Source organism: Channa argus, chromosome 9 (assembly GCF_033026475.1).
Source record: "Channa argus isolate prfri chromosome 9, Channa argus male v1.0, whole genome shotgun sequence".
In the NCBI taxonomy this organism is placed as follows: Eukaryota; Metazoa; Chordata; class Actinopteri; order Anabantiformes; family Channidae; genus Channa; species Channa argus.
The window spans coordinates 22,008,526-22,028,419 of NC_090205.1; the positions used below are offsets into that span (position 1 = coordinate 22,008,526).

The 19,894-nt window shown below is 38.2% G+C and overlaps 1 protein-coding gene across 1 annotated transcript in view; it reads right to left on the bottom strand.

Moving 5' to 3' along the window:
* Nucleotides 1-42: 42 nt before the first annotated feature.
* LOC137133194 (transmembrane protein 163a-like) overlaps nucleotides 43-19,894 on the bottom strand; it is a 56,585-nt gene continuing 36,733 nt past the window's right edge. The window contains exons 3-8 of the mRNA XM_067516540.1: nucleotides 19,118-19,161; nucleotides 17,822-17,913; nucleotides 12,220-12,316; nucleotides 6,576-6,687; nucleotides 4,851-4,992; nucleotides 43-4,175 (exon numbers count right to left, since the gene is read on the bottom strand). Coding sequence (XP_067372641.1) covers nucleotides 4,115-4,175; nucleotides 4,851-4,992; nucleotides 6,576-6,687; nucleotides 12,220-12,316; nucleotides 17,822-17,913; nucleotides 19,118-19,161 — 548 coding nt within the window. The 3' untranslated portion in view covers nucleotides 43-4,114. The remainder of the gene's footprint in view (nucleotides 4,176-4,850; nucleotides 4,993-6,575; nucleotides 6,688-12,219; nucleotides 12,317-17,821; nucleotides 17,914-19,117; nucleotides 19,162-19,894) is intronic.

A 19,894-nucleotide genomic window follows, 5' to 3' on the forward strand; every position in this document is an offset into this window, starting at 1 on the left:
GAGGGCTGTTGTGTGGTTAAAAACAAAAAGCGTGACTCAGAATAGCTGTTGAATAAGCAGGATAAAACTTTATTCATCAATAAAACTTTGCTCTTTGACAAAGAAATCTCATTTTTCTTTTACATAAATAAATGGTGCTTACGTCATCTGCAATACCACTGATGTCAGTACTGTACAAACAGACAAATAATAACTCTGTTACATAGTCACATTTGTTCAGTTACATATTTCCATCTGCTGTGTTTTGCGTGTGTGTGTGCGTGTCTGTGTGTCTGTATGTGTGCAGCTACAATGCATTTGTAACCACTGAAGCTGTCAAGGTTTTTACAAGCCCATGCAAAGCCTACAACAGGGAAGAGCTTAGTATTGCTATCATAACTTTATGAAGGTGTCTGCTTTGATGCCTTTTTTGGGATGATACACAAATATCACAGGAGCAGATGTATACATAGTTGTATGCAAAAGTTTGGGCACCCCTGGACAGATTTTGTGGATATTTGAAGTGAAAAGAATTAAATTACAACCCTTGCAGCAAATAAAGTTGGCCAGGTGTTTGTTTCATCCTCTTTTTATAGCTTACCCTACTTTTAGGCACCAATTTCTCATCATCATCTGTTGCTTAAAGGAAAGCGTGTTGGTTGATCATACCCATGCGTCTGAAAATGGCAAACTTTGGAAATATAATCACATGCCAATTTCTGATGACACTTCATTTATATGTTTGCTGCTGCATCGGCAACACAACACAAACTGTAAATCACCCAGGGGTGCCCAAACATTTGCATACTGTTGGTATGGTCTCAATGATTTGGCACAATTCATCAAGCTGCAGAATTGGACATTCTGTATGTCTGAACTGTTTCTGTGAGTCAGTCACACGTTGATTTGGGTGTTATTCCACTTGTCATATAATGAAGGGTGTTTATGCAGACAGCAAATATATTGTTCATAAACCTTGAACGGTTTTTAGTGAGATGGAAGAGGAGGTTTTCATGAGGCAGAGAGGGATCATACCATTTTAGATTAATGTATGCAACTGAAACTGTGGTGGTCATGCTACCAAAGTTACATATTTGTTTTGGTATTCAGCGCTTGCACTCACCCAGGGATTTACAGTGAGTGCAACAGCTTGAGAAATCACCCATCACTGAGCCGTGTACAGGGGCCACATCCACAATCACAGCACCCAGCCAAGGTTCTGTAGCATGAATGCGCATACAAAAAGTGGCATGAAAAAATAAGTTCAAAGAAGAGAGGTAGAAAGGATTTTGTTGCCATCTCTTGTTTAACCAACACAACAGCTTATCAAGCAGGAGAGAAAGTAAAGCATAACGTTGCTGAGTCAAAATGAGTTTGTTCTGTGTCATGTGTGGCGGTGGCAGCATGTAAACACTGTGCTTTGCTAGTAAAAGTCATTGTAAAGATTGTCTTCTATGCATCGGAGAGGGGGAAACATTACAAATCAGTGTGCTGTTGGTGAGTTGAAGTGGTGTGAGCTGATTCACACTTTCAGTTTATAGCAAATCTTTTTCTTCACACATTCAAACTAAAGGTAATACCAATAATGTTGCACCTTATCCAGGATGTCAACTCAGAGTTGATTATTACAATGTAGACTGGATGTAGGACCCTCCATAGTCACTGTCCAAGGCTTCGGCTGTCTTCAGCATGGGATACATTTAGGCCCTGTCCCCTGGATCCAGTGCACTGAGTACTAATTAATCCAACACCAGGGGGCTCACAGCAACTATGGATCCACACTCACGGGAGGAAACCAGGCCAAGATATGCGAGAAGTTTTAGTCTTTCAGTTATGTTAGTACAAAAACGAATATTATTGTAATATTTGTATTAGAGTTTATTTAATTAACACAATCCACTTTATGAATTAAATTTTGTTTAAACTTAGTGAACAGCAATAAAAGGTAACACATTAGTTCGCCAATCATTTATTGTTTATTAATTTATTTTGTTAGAGAAGTTAGTAATAAAATAGTGATGATTTTTTTAATGCAGTTTGAGCCTTGGAGGGTGCTGTCAGTTCGCACCTACATCCAATCTGAGCTTTCCATTCGCAGTGCAAAAAATTACAGTAAGACTTCATTTCACCAATAATCTACAGTCATAGGTAAAACAACATTTACAGTATATGCGCACTAGAGTAAACATTTTTAACTATATGCAACATTGATCATCCTGTACTTTAACTATGAGTTGTCTACTCCAAAAAGCCTAGTATATCGGCCATAGAGCACTACGACTATTTGTGACTTCTGTTACTGATGCACCCAAACGGTGTAATAAGCATATTTACAGACTGAGTGGTTTGTATTTACATTCTGTTCATCGCACATAATAATGAATGATAACAAGGGAGCAGCGTAAATGATATTGCATTGCCCTGCTTTATCATTGTGCTTAGGCTCATCTTTCCCATATGAATATTGTAGTCGATATGGGGAAAAAAGAACAGGATGCTCACATTAAATAATGTTAAAAGTATTTAGTATAAGCATTCAGTATAAACCTCTATAGAAAATAAATAAATAACTGAATTATTGCAAATGTGTGTAGTGATATTAGTGAACCAAGCGTGGAAAGAACAGCATCAAAATGCATGTGTTTTTCTTCCATTTACCCCGATAAAAACCTGGACTTTGTCATTATTCTTCAATACAAGTTTCAAGTAAAACAAAAAAACGAGGTTAATGAGTGGATTCAGTAAATAAATGACTTAGTTGTGTTCTGTAAACAAATCAAACCTTAAGTACAATTTATGGCAATGAAAACGATGTAAAGTCAGTTTAGATAAAATAGGCAGGAGATGCTTTTCTATCATGTTCTTTCTTGTCCAAGTATGTCAGACGTCTCTGTGTGTATGCATGGATGTTTATGTCAGAAACCATGACTGTACTACAAGTACAGCACTTAAGAAAAACAGGCTAAATAGCGTAAAATCATTTTGCTATCACTCATATTGTGCACTGTGCTAAACCTAAACCTGTGCTAAAGTTTGCTCACCGGCGCTTGGACACATCACATACGGTGTCATTTGTTAGGAAATGGAACATGAATGTGTCAAATATTGTGCACGTACATTTAAAATCATTGTAAAGCAAATACCTGTCCTTAGTGTCTCCTGTCCTCTTTTTTCTGCTTGGTTTTAGATTAAGGCTGATCTTGGCTGCAGTGTGTTTGGTGACTCAGCACTGCCTATATGCTCTGTGTCTAAGTCTCTCTGCTTTCTACTCCCTCACTTTCAGCAACAAATTAGGATGTATTGTGGCTGCATGGTAGAGACGAGGCCTCTACATAATAACAGATGTAAATGGCAGTAATTAAAAAATGAAATCTTAAGTAAATTGCATGGGAAAAATGTGAGCTTCACTTAAAAATACAGCATGTAACTTTTAAAATATTCCTTTCACTAGAAATGTGCTCTCAGTGTGAAGGCATGTGTTGTGCTATTAAAGCCTCCTCTGACCCAGGCTCAATGAACAACACTGCCAGCAGTGCAGAGATATTTGCCAGTCTCATTCTTTTGACCAGTCAGATCATTTTAATTCCTATCTCCATTACACCCACTAAGAAAAAAAGCTGAACTCACAGGGGCAAATATTTTTTGTATTTCACAGCAGTGTCAAATATAATGTGTGAAATATGTTCTCTTAGCAGCAGCTACTCTATGTTGACATTGAACAAATCCAAATCCCCGTTTGGTAAAGAGGAGTCTGGTCTCTTCTGTCCTCCCTTATTCAATGTGTAATTTTTTAAACTAGTGGTTTTAAAAACAGTCAGCAAAGGGAGTGAAAGGGGAAGAATTTGACTAAAGTGCTGCATTTCCAGAAGATGGTATTCCATCATGTCCTTTTACCTACAAGGCTCTCAGACATGTGTGTGTATGCATGTGCTTTTATGTCGGAATGTATGAATGTACTACAGGTATTGTACAGTATATACACGAGTGTGTGTATATGAATGTATGTGCAGGCATAGTGTTCATGTAAAGTGAGCATGAAAGCTGGAGAGAAGAGGCTGAAGGCTAGTAGACAGCCAGGTGTGTAGGTGTGTTTGTGTGTGTGTGAACCTGCTCGTCTGGTCAACACACAGGTTTCTCATTCAAAGCGCTCATAGTTTCTTGTCTGTCTCACACGGGGCACCATGTCGTTCAGGAGTCTGTGTGGACACAAACAAGACTCAATGGGATGGAAGAGAATAAATGTGAACAAATTCTATCTACAGTGGTTTTCACACTGTAATGGCAACACATACAGTATAGAGTATAATTTGCTTATACTATATAAAACGCTAATTTGGTACCGGAATCAATCTCTAGCAAAACCCATGACATACAGTTTGGTAAGAAAGTTTGCATCCCCTTATTTTGAAATGTCAAAAAGTAAAACGTAAAAACAATATTTTCATCAACATAAGATTCAATGCACGTTCAGCTACTATAGGGCAAGAGGTGGGGTTCACCCTGAACAGGCAACCCTTCACATTCGAATTCACACATACTGGTAGAGGCAATTTAGAGTTGCTTATTAACCTAACAAGCATGTCTTTGGACTGTGGGAGGAAACTGGAGTACCCGGAGGAAAGCCACACAAGCACAGGGAAACATGGAAGCCTCCACAAAGAAAGGCTGCAGATGGCAGCTGAACACAAGCCAGGGCCCGAGGCGGCAGTGCTAACCACTCCACCACCATTCTGCCCCACATTAACTAATATGCCAATGGAAAAAGTCTCTTACTCTTTTTCACATTTCAAAATAAAGAAAGACAAACTTTGCACTTTAGTATTTCAGATTAATAAGTCAGACAATTGTAGACTTAAAACTTTATTTCTTACTTGACCCCATATGCCAAAATGATGAGGCCAATGAGAACTCCAATGGTGCCATCCAGAAACCAGACATCAGGATGGTGCTTGAAGACTTCAGCACTGATCAGAATAGAAAATCCCATGATAGCTCCAACCAGAGAATTAAACCCTGAAAGGTTGAGAATATGGAAAGTATTTGGTCTGCCTCATCAAATACGGCTTACGGAGTTAAACATACAACAGTCACGCTTTCATTTGAGGACTAGGTCTTTTGCAGAAAAAGGAAAACTTTGACTTTTTGACACATCAGAAACATGAACAAAAAGCTTGGCTTACTTGCCAGACCTACCTCTAAAGCTCACCTATTAAATTCACAGTAACTACATAAACATAAAATGTTTTTAGTTATAGTTATTTTAGCTTGTTATACTAAGTCTGAAAAAAGTTGACGCAAGAAGCCAACAGTACCATAAAAACATGAATAAATACGATACAAACAAAATGACGTACAATAAAAACATAATCCTCAAATAGTTAAATCAGTGACAAAACTTATGATTGATTGTTTATATTGAACTATTGTCTTACTGTAGGAAGAATTTGATACCACACTCAGATGCATAATGGTGAACTTTTCCAAATAACTACTGCTGTTTACAAAGAACTGGTTTTACCCACAGAAATTTTATAATAATTGGTCAGGAGCTGTGTTCTTTATAATTCTAAAAGTCAGACTTAGTTTAATCTGAACAATTCGGGTCTCAGCACATTATGATTTTGAAAGTGAGCTGGATCTAAATGGGTTTTCCATAAAAGTGGCAGATGAGTCCTTTTGAAAGTCTCAATTACAAATAGCTATAGACTTAATTGTTCGACTACATTTGAGTAACAGTGGCTGCTGTTCTTTCATAATTACATTTCTCCTCGTGTAAAAGAATGCACAGTGGGTTATTGTCTCGCCTGCAGTAAGTGTATAGTCTTGTGGGAAATAAATCCAGGCTCTGAGAACAGCAACCTCAGGTTTATTGGATTCATGCCCCATGTGTTAGGAGACCTGGGTAGAGCAGTGTGTGTTTATGTGTGTGTGCTGTGCTGGGCTTTTGTTCACCTGTGCCTGTGTCTATGAGCAGCCACTGGGTCATAAGCTATTACTTCTTCCAATTTGGACGTGCCAGCAATTTACACACACACACGAGAATACTCACATGTACTGTATACACTGTTTTGTGGTTTGGGCTTTAAGTCCTTGGCCTCTGTTATGGTTTGGTTGTCACAGTATTCCTGCTTTGGAGGATAGTGTGCTCTGTCCCTAACGCTGACATTTTCATTTGCTTTATACTTTACTCCACAACATTACCTTCTACTCCACATATTGTGTAGTAATGTTAGTAGGATTTTTTTACTAGACATGTGCTTTAAAATGTGTCTTAATGTGGGAAGGGGCAGTCAAAGCCCCCAGTGGCCCATTCTCCCAGAGCCAAACTGCCCGTCTAACCAGTTACAGAATTTCAATTATTTACACTTGATTAGTATGTGTTTAGGCATTCTCAGTTATTGGAATTTAGTAAGGAAGGCAACCTGAAGTGCTGGGCAGAGTGTAGCAGAGGACCGGGAGGTATAGAGTGAATTCACTTAAAAAAATCGAAACTTTTTTAGACTATTTTGTTGCAAACACACAATTTTCCACTGTCATGTTTTTTTGTTAATATTTTTGTGTGTGTGACCGTGTGTGTATGTGTTTGTGTATCCTACCATCAGTGATAAGTGCCCGACTAGTCAGCACTCTTCCCAGCATGAATTTGGCCACAGCTAGAACCGCACATGTGAACCCGCTCACTATAGACACAGTGAAAAGGAACTCACCCTGAGGAAAGAAAGGCAAGAGAAGATAGGTGGGGATGAGCACAAGATTTTCATTATATATAACACACACAAACACACACCCACACATGCATGCACATAAACTGGATAAAATACATGTTAAAAAGACAAAAAAGAAGAAAAAGGCAAAAATGCAAAAAGGAAGGAACATACAAACAAAAAGAGAGAACAAGCTAAGGCAGAACATTATCCGTCAGACAGAAAGACCCACAAAGCTTTGCAGCTCCACCATAAATAATATATACAGGCTTGACTCAGTGCATCAACACAAGGTCATACAGATGACGCCACTAAGTGAGGTGAGGGCCTGCTGTTTTGAACTCTGCAAAACTGGACACTTGACCCAAGAGAATCACCCTATCAGATTTAATTGGCTCAGCGGGGATAGAGAAACAGAGATGGGGGAGGGAAGAAAGACAGAAACTGGGACAGGGGGACATAAATGTGAGAAAACAAAAACGCTTTCATTGTTTGTGTCACATATAACCAAACTCCTGGGCTATTCATAACATATTTAGAAAAGAAAATACCTTATAACCAACCTGCCAACTGCTGTAAAATGGTGTCATATGTGGTGGACCTCTGGTTACACCATGTTTTTTTCTCCTGGGATGATTTCCTATATGTCTGATTCTAACACCATGTCCGTTGCATCAATATGCTAACATATCTAATCAATGTCTGACACAAAAGTCTGGACACCTGTATCTTCTATTGTTCTTTCTCATATCAGGTGCTTTCAATGGGCATTATAGAGTGGAATAGATTTATTAACTGCCAGCAACATAATTCAAAAAAGGTGGGGCAGGTGCTAAGAAAGATTAAAAAAGGGTCAAAACCAAAATTCTATGTTTTTGAATGTCAGAAGTTTCATTTCAACAAATCAAAACTCTACCATGACCGAGACAACCATAAAGAAACAAGATCAAGAAACACTGCTGCCTTCACTGGGTTCAAGCTTATTATATGTGGACTGAGGTGAAGGGATGTGTGGCCCGAAGAATCAAAATCTGAAATTCTTTTAGGAAATTATGGACACTGCATTCTCCCTGCTAAAGAGAAGAGGAACCATCTGACTTGTTATCAAAGGACAGTTAAATCAACATCTGTGATGCTGTGGTGGCGGAGGCATGGGTAACTTATACATTTTGTAATGATCCCATTGATCCAAAAAATATATATATACAGGTTTATCTTTCTAAAGAGAAGCAACCAACACAATGTCTAATCACATCTTGGACGTAGTCCAACAGCATGACTCTGTAGTAAGAGTCCATGAGCTGAACTGTTCTACCTGTAGTCCAGACCTGTCAGCCATTGAAAACATTTGGCTCATTGTGAATTGAAAAGCTAGACATAGGAGGCCCAGTGTTAACCAGCTGAAAGCCTACAGTCAAGCAAGAGGGAGCAAAATTTTAGCTTTCTAAATTAAAGCAGTTGTTCCTGTCAGTTCCCAAACACAGTTTTATGAATGAAAAGTTGATGCAGTGAACCCGTCATACTTTTATAAAATGTGTTGCCATCAAATTCAAAATTATTTAAAAAACGATTAAATTAATCAGTTTCAACATTTTGTTTGTTGTCTTTGTGCTATTTACTATTAAAACTGGTTTGAAATAATTTGCCAATCCTTACATTCTCTTTTTATTTACATTTTGCAATGCATCCCAACTTTTGTGGAAGTTGAGTTTCTACACAAATGTTCTAGTAGCCTAATTTAATGCATTTCCTCCCTTTATCCTGTCACAGTTTCTGGTGTTCACTATACTGTACACGCTGTGTGCTTCCCATTAGCAGAACCCGCCATGAAAAGACCTCTATCTGAGTCCTTTTTAAGACTGTTTTTATTGTACTAATAATTGGTGATATCTCATAGACATCAAAATGTGAGCGCAAGTCCTGTGAAAGCTAATGTATCCGTCACGGTGTGCATGTAGTCTCCACATATCTGTTGCGTCACTATGTGCTGCCCTTTCTCTCTTTCTCCAGCACACAGGCAGAGAAAGCCAATCTCAGCTCTGTGTGTTTAATCAGGCACTAGACACAGACAGCCTGCCACGGGAGCAGCAACTAAGAACGTGACCTGAATCAGGATTCCTGATTATTTGCACCCTCTGTCCACCCAATCTGTACAATTGGGTTTACACAACACAATACATCAAGGTGGCAACAACTCACAGTACTCACACTGTACCACTCTTTTGCTCAGCTAACATGAACAGTGAAATCCAAAGAACTGAATTTAGTCAATGACACCATCAAACAATGAAAATCATTTTCAGATTGCAGATCGCTCCATCCTTTTTTCCTACTATAGATTCTATCTGGCTCACACACAAACCGAGCAGAGCACAAACAGATCACTGCTGGTGTGATAAACCTTCTCTGACTGCTGTTGTGGGGAGGACTTCAGCGAACACGTTTCTTTTGCTAAAAGGACCAAAGGTGCATATGAAGAAAGAGAGGCAGTGAATGACATCTGAAAAAGGGCAAGGCAGTGAAAATAGACATAGTAATGGTGAGAGACAGACTAGGTGTGGAGCTCATTGGAAGACATAAGAGACAGCACAGGTGTAATAGTACAAGAAGTGTGAGAGAAACTAAAGAGATGGGATGTGAAGGGACGGGACAGACAGAGAGTGAAAAAGGATAATGAATGATGTGGAAAAGGAGGAAAGAGAGAGAGAGTCTGAATAAATGACAAAGAATGAGCCGAACATTGTATAGAAAATTCAAATCAAATCTAGTCAGCAGCAGGATATTTCACAAAGACACAATGGCAGATCGCTGAAATCATTCTTAAACAAACTGACAACCAATTAGCCACTGATGCAGAGAAAACCCACACTGTGCAGTATAGGATCAACACTTCTTTGATAAAACTATGTACAGCCCAAAGATACTGTATGCTATTGTGTATGTGGGTGTGTATGCAGCTTGTTCCTATGCAGAACAACATCAATTTAATTTAGATGCGAGTGTTAAGCCCAGATTGCAAAAGAAGGTTCAAAGAAAAAGAATGAGATGCTGAAGGAAGGAAAGCTAGAGACGGAAAGAGAGAGAATGTCAAAGAGACAGACAGTGGTAATAGGCTCTTGGTGGTGTCAGGAGGGTCCTTTGAGACCTAACATCCTAATAACATAATGGCACTGAGGCTTCAGAAATGCTGCTGCCCTCAACCTGCTGTCTCTTGGATTTATCTCTTGATTTCTGCTCAACCAATAATGATACACTGAAAAAGAAGACACACACCTGGTTTTCCTAGTAGAGATAATTATACAGTACACAATGACAAGAGTATATTTATTTTTTATACAACAATGGCACCGCTCTGTTTTCCTGGTTTCTCAACACTGTAAAAAATGAATCTGCTTCATTAATGTAGAGCAAACAGACTATTACGCAGCAGTGATGGGTCTACATTGCTAGTTAGCCTACAGCTATTTTGTGTAGAGCTGATACATCTGCTGTTTGGGGCTAATAAACTGAATGTGAGCAAAATAACAACAGGTATTAATTGTTAGTTTTGTTGAAAGAGGTTTTTGTGGATTTTTCTGCAACGGCAGATATTAGAATTCTCTTAGAATTCTGTTTTTTGTTTTTTGTTTTTCTAACAGAATTAAAAAAGAATTACACTAACATTTATTAATTCGGTAGAGCAGTACAGAAAAATAACCATTGTACATACATATGTCTACATACATACATATCTTTTATATAAAACAAGCCAAAGAATCTTGTGCACAGAGTTTAACCTTTATTTTCCTTTTCTTTTGTGGGACAGACCTAACTTTTAAGAATGTTTTTTTTACTAAGATTAGTCAGGATTTCGAAAAGGCCAGTCCAAAAACTCACTTTATTGATTCTACAACCAGCATTAATGTGTGTTTGGGGTCAGTGTTCTGTTGAGACAAACAGATGGGTCCAAATTTCAACAATCCAACTGACAATTTGAGGTTATCCTGAAGAATTCTGAGATAATTTGATACACTGTGCAATGCACAACTATCGATCTGATAGTTATCATTTCACATTATTAAAGTGGTATCACCCCAGCCAGAATAAGGAACAAGACTGCAAGCTAACATAACATGTACATGAGTTTGAATTAATTCCCAAAAATCAGGAATCGAAAAGAAGGAAATGCATTTAACAAATATATTAAGCCTCAAACGGATTATAAATCTTTGTCTTTTTAAAAGAAAGCCCCAAAAGGTAATTTTAAGATACACGGTTTGATTTTGTTAGGTGTTGTAGTGCCCCCAAGTCTCCAATTTCCCCAATGTGAACTGTATTGAGTTTAAATACGTCAGGAGTGAAACGTGAGGATATTTTGGGATTTGGGAGCACTGCTGGCTTTATAACAAAATCATAAAGTGCGCCATCAAGCAATCAAGCTGTAATAGGAAACTTCTAAGAATTATGTGGGTTTTGCAATATAAAAATTTAGCTTCCCTCTGTTTTCTGGCTTTACTGGTTAGTGAAATAGACAGATGGTGAGACATAAATCATTTACAAGGCAAATAGGAGGGTTCAAAGCAGAGAGGTGGAAAAGATGCGATGGGCACTCCCCAAACAGTATGACAATGGAAGAGCTGGGCTGTGCCCCAGCAACAGAAAGATGAGACTATTTTGGGATCTTATTCATAGTCTTCACACTTCTGGAGTGTGGTTGGAGCGACAGGGGTGGGGCGATGTTGATATTAAAAAGAATTGAGTGTGCACGTCTGTTCGTGTGTGCGAGTGTGAGTGTGTGTGTTTGTGTGATAAAGAAAAAAGGAACAAAAATCAGGTGGAAGGAGACAAATACTGACGTCAGAGGCGCAACAGGAGAAGCTAAAAAAAGCTTCATAGCAGCCCACAACAATGAATGGTGTGTGTGTGTGTGTGTGTGTGTGTGTGTGTGTGTGTGTGTGTGTGTGTGTGTGTGCGTGTGCGCGCATGTGTGAGTTTCTTTGTGTACCGATTCAAATATAATGCATGTGCATCTTAGGAGTCTTGATAATTTATCTATTACAGCATTTATACACCACATGGCATGCGTGCATGAGAGCATGTGTGCATGTGTGCACAGTATGTGTGTATGCGGTGTGATTTCTGAAGTCAGACACACCTACTGCAGAGTTTGCATCTTTGGTCATAAACGCATCATGTAAGTTAGAGGAATATGCACAGTAGCAGTTAATGGGCTGTTTAAACCAAACAGCCCATAATGTATAAGTACATACAGTGCTGCAAATTCTCACTACCGTAAAGAGACACACATGATTTTAGCTTTAAATATGTTGATATAAAACTCAGCTGTTTTACCACATGAAATATACTGCAGCTTAAATAAAAAACTACAGATAAAGTTAAAATATGTCGCACTGAATTTAATAATTATACTACTGTGACCGAAGAAAGGGCCTAAAACAGCATTTATTTACAATATATCGGAAAAAGCAACTAGGCAGGTGTAATTAAGCCTCGTTTCAATGTATGTATGTGTGTGTGTGTTGGTGAGGGGTCTTACCACTTCTGGGGGCATTCTCGTAGCCAGATCATGTATAGCCTTTCCAAGTATGCACAAGGAGGAGAGAACAAACACAATCCCGAGGACTACACATGCTCTGCAAAAGACACACACACACACACACACACACACACACACACACACACGGACAGCAGGAAGTTAGGATTAGATTGTGAGGTTTCAGACGGTGTGATATGCAGTGTAAGCGCTAAATCACTCGAGCTGAAACAACGACTAAAAGACTAGATAAACCACACTGTCTCCCATTTCTTGGTTATTTCTCCTGCAATTCTCCTCCTTCCCAGTGGCCTTTGGAAGCAAGGCAAACACTTTGTCCTGCTTTCATGAAATATTAACAGTTGTACAGTAAAGAGAAACATCCACAATCCCCCTTGACTCCTGATAATGACTTATGTACGTCAGCAATGACATAATCAGTGAGTAAAGTGCCTGCTAATCAAATCCTTTACGGTAATTTCACAAGCTGACACTAAAAAGATCAATGACACCTTGCCTGCCACAGTACTCTATGTACAGTATTGTAATGTTGACATTTGTGGCATTTTTTATTAATAAATATACATTAGGTGAATGTTTTGGGGATGGGGCAATTTGATGCCTGCATATGTAAACTGCTTTGCTTTGACAGCATTAAAAATCATTTATAACTCTCCACTACTTGATCATTTGCAGTCTCTCTTCATCTTACACATGTCCTGCAGCTGAATTACAGCATCAGTCTCCCATTTGTCTTACTACAGAACTGAGACGGAGTATCTTGACAGGTGCAGCGATGTGGCGGTTCTCATTTACTGATTTTGAGTGGATGGTCACTGAAACCCTGCCACAGTTGACCTAGACGCAAAAGTGAGAAATGCGTCAGACCCAGACACACTGAACAGAAAAGAAAATGTCTTAATTGAGGAGTAACAACAGTTCTGTACTAAGTACCATTTGATGGGGAAATGCAGTCTCTGTATATGTGTGATTGGTTTTGTATGTGGCTTGTTCTGCGACGTAAGTCCTAACAAACTTAGGAAAAAATGGGTTTGAATGTGTTCCTTGTGTGGATATGGGTACATATCTATGTTCTTCCTTTGTGCATGAGTCTGTGTGTGTTGACAGGATGGATGACAGTGTGGCAGTTTGGCCTTCCATCATCTGTGACACCTCAGAGCTAAGCAAAGGTGCTGTTGGGAGACAAACCCAGCTCTCTGCAACCCTGACAGCTACTCAATAAACCCAACTGAACTAGAGCAGGCCTGGGAACTTGACAGATTAACAGACTTACACTGACATACAGCTAGTTAGTTTGGATTTTGTTTCTCCACTCCTCAGAACCTTAAATGAAATAATAACCCTAAATGATTATTATTTTTGAGACGTCCAGCTGGGAATATCTAACATGAGTGAAAAAAAGACAAAGCCAGGGATTTGCATCGTCAAAGCGACAATAACAATAAGAGCAAATCTAAACAGAACAGCTAAAAGTTCTGGCAGTGAAAATACTTTAAATGCAATAATCTGTAAGGCAATGACATGAAGTTATCATACATTACATGTGCAATACATATTACTTCTGACGTATACATTTTCAATTCAAGAAAACCAACAATAAAACCACTGAATGGTTACATTAGTATCGAAATGGGATCCCAGATTTTATCCCAGCTGATCATTCGGTGTACATGATATCACTAAAATGACTGATGTTTTATGTTACACTCATTACCACCCTGTTCTCTAGCTCTTCGAAAGAAGCTTAGAGATCCTCTACCACAGAGCATTCACGTTGTTGAAGAGGCTCAACCTGAACAGACTGAATGCTGTCTCCCTCCTGTCCATGCTTCTCTTCAGATACCATCAGGGGATTCAGGGAGGGAGCGATAACAACATGTTGAGACACATATCAGCACTCTGTATTTGTCCTTCACAGTAAAAAAACGAGCCTAAAATTGCAGAAAAAACAAGAACTCTAAATTATTATGGTAGTTTCCATATTTTTTCAAATGTATTACAAACTAAAATTACATAAGTTTTTTGTGAATTAACAAATTCACTTTTATTTTAATGGCTTTCAGCTTGTCCCTTTAGGGGTCGCCACAGTGGATTGTGTTTGGCACGTTGCTTTGACATGTGTTTTTATGCCCTTCCTGCTGCAGACCCTCCCATTTTATCTGGGCTCAAGACTGGGACCAGGATGGCCCTTGGTGGCTGGGTGGGCCACACCTGCTGGTGTGGGATTTGGACCTGCGGCCTTCTGCACGCCAACCCAATGCTCTACCACTGACCCACCAGGTCTCCTAAATATTATTTCCCATTTTTGTACAGAAAAAACACTGTATTAGTTACATTATTATATAATTTAACAAATATTTTATATAAGTATATAAATTATATAAGTTACTTTTCCCGTTTTCTTACAATACAGTCTATTGATATTAAAGAATAATAAATATCTGTAACTTAATATGTCAATACAATCAAGTTAAGATCCTTCTCTGTCTTTTTCAAACATGGATCTAATTGTAATTTCACCTCGATGTCAATCCAGCCATTTTCTTTCAAGCCTATATAAAGTAGTTATATGAATCCATATGCAGAGTTTGCTCCGCACCTGTTTTCTAGCAGTGGTGGGCTTTTGGCTGTTGAGTTGATAGAGTGGTCCATCTCCACGGCTGCTCCATGGTGAAAGAAATGCTACTGGGTGTCTCACCGTGCTGGTTTACTCTGGCTGTCATCCAGGAAGCTGGCCAGTGACAGCTTTGCACGCCTCTCGGTCAAGTTTGAAAATACGTCCCACTTGAAGTGGGTTCGCTGAGGAGCAGTCATGCTCCTACTTGGTTAATCTACCAGTTACATGAATAATTTTACATCTGCCTGCAACATGATTACTTGAAGCAAATCTGAGTTATGGGATATCAATGAAGAACAAAAACCACTGACCCACTATGGGTCACTGAGATGAGAAAAGACAGAGGAGCCCTGTGAAAGGTGAAAAAGCAACCCTGGAGAGTAACTCCCATGAAGAGTTCTTGATGATTGATGATTAGTGATGTACATGTTGCTAGACTGTGTTGATCTTAAGATTATTCTAATAGTTAATGTTACCCATTCAGCTAACATTAGTTTAAGGATCAATCAAATATAAAATGATAAGTAAGAGAGCTTTGGAACGAGTAATTGTCTGAGAAAACTATTGTGTGTGCTACAGAACTACACAATCACATTTCACAAACAAATCATACTGATAATAGTGAAATAGTCTTGTGACCTGATGTTTTTGTGTGTAGAGTTTCCTTTCCTGTTTCCTAACACTAATTAACGGAATCTGCATGTCTTTGCATTGTGATTCTAAATCTGCCGTAGGTGTGAGGCAATAACCTGTTGTGCATGTTTAGCTGTGTCAAAGATCCAAATATGGATATGAGAAGAAATTACAAATGGTTCTTTGATGGCATTAATGCCTTTTAACACCACAAGCTGAACGAAATAGAGGATAGCAGCTTCAAATGAATCAAAATGTACATGTGTAAAAGTATTGGAACAGCAAATAAAACATCTGTTTGCAAATCAAATGACACACATTTCTCTCTATATGTGCAGGACATCTTTCAATCCTAAACCTATGTCTTCATTTTACAAATGCAAATTCATTGGCTTTGCTGTCCCAGTACTTTTGGAGGGAACTGTAAAAGTGTTTAACTCGCCACAGTGAAGTTGTCCTGAGCTCTGAGTGCTTCTAAATTGTGGTTGACCTTCACATTGTATTGAACCCTAACATCTCCTGTGTGGACACACATGCAGCACAGAAACTGCTGTTGCTCTCCGAACGTGCTGCTCATGTTATGCTTTCTGTGTAGACTTCGCTTCAAAACAAAGTGGTGTGTTCTTTATTTGTAATTAAGTTTCCAGCCCCACTTCAATTGAAACAATAAAAATCTTGTAGATCAATGTATTTTGTAGGTCTTCTGTATGTTTTCAGTTCAGGATATCTCACAACACTCTTGAAGCTTATCTTTTGAGAAGTTGAAGAAACTTTACTACAGTTAATTAGTTTAAATATAAAGTGTTGTATTTTATTCATGGCTTGTACTGTAATTCTACAAAACCAGTATAATAAAATATTGTTTTAAGTTAAAAACATGTTTTTTACTATTATGTGTTTAGTTCATGTTGAAGTGTGACATGACTAATCTGTTTTATACAGTATTTCAAGACTTTTTTTCTTCAAAAATAAAATAATTTTACAATCTTGAGCATGTGTTAACACATTATTGAAGGTGTTTAATTAGAATAATTTAGGAAAAATCTTTACATTTATGTTCTGTAGAAAATGTCTGTAAATTTATGGATTTTGCACTTAGGATATTTTGCCTTGGTTTTTTTGGTGTTGTTGCTTTTTTGTTGTGGTTTTTGTGTGTGTGTTTTGTTTGTTTGTTTGTTTTGATCATTTGACAATTTTTTTAAAATATTGTTTGTGTTTTCTTTTTTACAGTGTTCCTTTTTACACCTTTTTTATTTTTCAACATCTACACTGAGGCTCGTGGTCTTAAAACTACAAATCCCATTATTGATAGAAGTTGGGAAATCTTTATTGAATAAAATCTAAATTAAGAGACATTACATTGTTTTGCAAATCATCTGAAGCCTGTTGACTGAAAATAGCACAAATTGAGATGTTTTTCTGTTTTGTTTTTTCTGTCATTTAGAATTTAATGTCAGCGACATATTTCAAAACAGTTATTGAAACATCTCACAACAAATGAGGTTAATAGGTAAAAGGTCTATATTATGATTTGGTTTAAACAGAACAGCCCAGATAAGCTGAATCTTTCAGAAGTAAGAATGAGCCAAGGGTCATCAGTCTGTGAAAAAGCGCATGTTCAACTTAAAACTGCAATTATATTCTATGCTGTGGGGATGCATTAATCAGTCCCTCCAGGTTTTTGCACAACATTTTGTTATTGATGCAACCTCAATTGCCCGATTTTGTGTCAGCTTTCCAAAGGTTTTTGGGATGTTTTAAATTGCAAGGTTGCAAAGAATTCACAGGAGATTGGGTAAATGAATTGTTGCAGTAGAGCCTGAATTAATGCACACAGCATGGGCAACTTCAATATCCGTGAAGGGGCCATTACTGCTGAATCATATAGACAGTACAGGGTTGGAGCAACCTAAGGTGTCATCCAGATGACTTTTTTATTTTTTCAGGGGAAGGCTTTTCTTATTTCAGCAACGCATTGTCAGCAACGTATTGTGTTGTACGTACAACAACACAGCTCAGTAGTAAGAGAGTCCCGGTGATGGCACCCGGTGATGGCACCAAATGTTTTCAATTCTTGAAAACATTTGGTGCATTATCACAGTGGAGGCCCTTAACTCTTGAGCAGATGAAGTTCAGTATCAATCTTTTAGCAGCATCAGAAAATATTGCAAAGTTAGATTTAGTTGTTTAAATTTTACACCTTGAATCAACATCACGGGGGGATTTGGAGAGAAATAAGACAAATGTAATGGATGAATACATACAACTAATCAAAGAAGCATGTGGATATTCAATTATTCACTTATTAAACTCAGCACTGTGTGTTGTACTCACATATACTCTCTGTGTGCAGAGTGCACAGCTGCTGCATTGCTGTAACGCCAGAGGACAATGACTGATGACAGAACATCCAGTGAGGCATCAAACTAGAGCAGAAAAAGGAGTCAGGTAACCGATGAGTCAAAAAAAAGGGACGTTTTTACAATAGCTGCAGCATTGTCTGGTCTTGGGAAAGAATACATTTCACGTAGCAGGAGCACATGTTGTGATTACACACTGTACATACTGTGGCATTTAAAAAGAAGCCCCATCCACTTTAATGGAAATCAGAGATACCCCAAGTTACTTTGGTGAATTATATATCATTTTTTCCAGCTGGGCAAGCTTTTCATTCACTGCCTTAACCATATATTTTCAATCCTGGAACCTCCTGGGTATAAGACAGAACTCAAAAGGGATCATATCGTGCGAATTGGGGGTTGTATCGGTTGATCCCTGCAGCACCAATAAGGAGCATGATCTTGGTGGCTTGATCTGCAGGAGCTCAACTTGCGCTTCAATCTCTCCAGAGGTTTTGAAAACCTTCACTTGAAGTCAGGAAGAAATTCTCTCTCATTTTGGGCATTTGTTTCAGTTTTAAGATAAATGTCAGTGGTTTCACAAATCCATACATACATAAAATACCTTAGTGTAAAAACACTTTAAAATGTGTTTATTTTGTGGAGTCTGTGTTGATGTTTATTCACCACAGGGGAATCAAGGTGGTAAATATACACATTAACAGGATGCATGACCTTAACGCGTTTTAAAGAATAGTCATGATTATCAGTTTATTATCAAGTCACAAGAGTTATCTGTAAGGCTACAAGAAGATAAAATATCGGCTTTTAACTTCATAGGAGCTGAAGATTATAAGTTGCTGAGATTTAGCCCCTTTGCACTTGGTCATATCTGCTCATTGTCTCTTTGCTACTTTATTAAAACTGTCATAGACAGCAAGAACTTGCTAATTAAAAGCTGATCTTCAATAAAGACGCAGAGATTATGTTTTATAATAGTTTAATTACATTATGCTAATCACATTTTGCCTCAGTGGCCCAGAATGAGGGGGATTTTCACTTCTTATTAAGCTTTATTGTTGGTAAAGGTTAGCACATCTGTTTAGCAAAAATTCACAACAAAAGCATTTTGACACTCAACAGAAATTCTATGCCCATTCCTGCCCTGTTACCTTGGAGACAGAGGGACCAATAACACTTTTGGTTCTGGGATTCATTAATAAATCAGCAAGACTCAAGTTATGACTAATTGATCAATGCAAATGGAGAGGAGAATGAAGGTGGAACTCACGGCAAATCCAAAGGCCGACGCACTGTGTCTCATGAATGATACAGCTGAGGAGAGAGAGAAAGAGAGAGCGAGAGAGAGAGAGAGCGAGAGAGAGAGAGAGAGCAGTGACATTAGTGACACTGATAAATGATATTTCTTTCATCCAGGTAAATGTAAGATAATATTCATTTTGATGTCATGTTTCCATTTGCATTACAACATTTATGTATGCATATTTGCACATATGACTGATCATGTATAAGAAACATGCTACATCATATATGTACAAAATATCCATTATTAACTAAGAACATAAAATCATTACACAATCAAATATTGAACCGCTGCTCAGTGGATCTGTAAATCAAAATCAGGTGTAGATGAGCTGAAAGATGCTAAAATGAGTCGGTAGAGCTGAGTGAAACAGCAGCGTTTAGTGATTATTAATTTATGTGGGTTAATATGAGGGACACCATACACATTACACGTGTAGTCATTTTATCAGTTGTTCATGTGAATATACCGATCAGAGCAGCATATGATCCCAGCTGGTGAAAACACACATGTGTGTGTATTAGAGAGAATATGAGAGTCTCACTCATAACTTGATCTTAACTCATGACATTTGTTAACTCAACTGTGTCCTTTTCTGAAAATTTGCCGCAATAAAATGTTAATAATGCTTATTAATACCAATGCTTTGAAATCTCCGGTGATGCATGAAGGTCTCTTGAATGGGATAAAGGGCACAGTGCATTCACTGCAGGGCTGTCCTTGTCTGGCCCACCTGTGCTATTT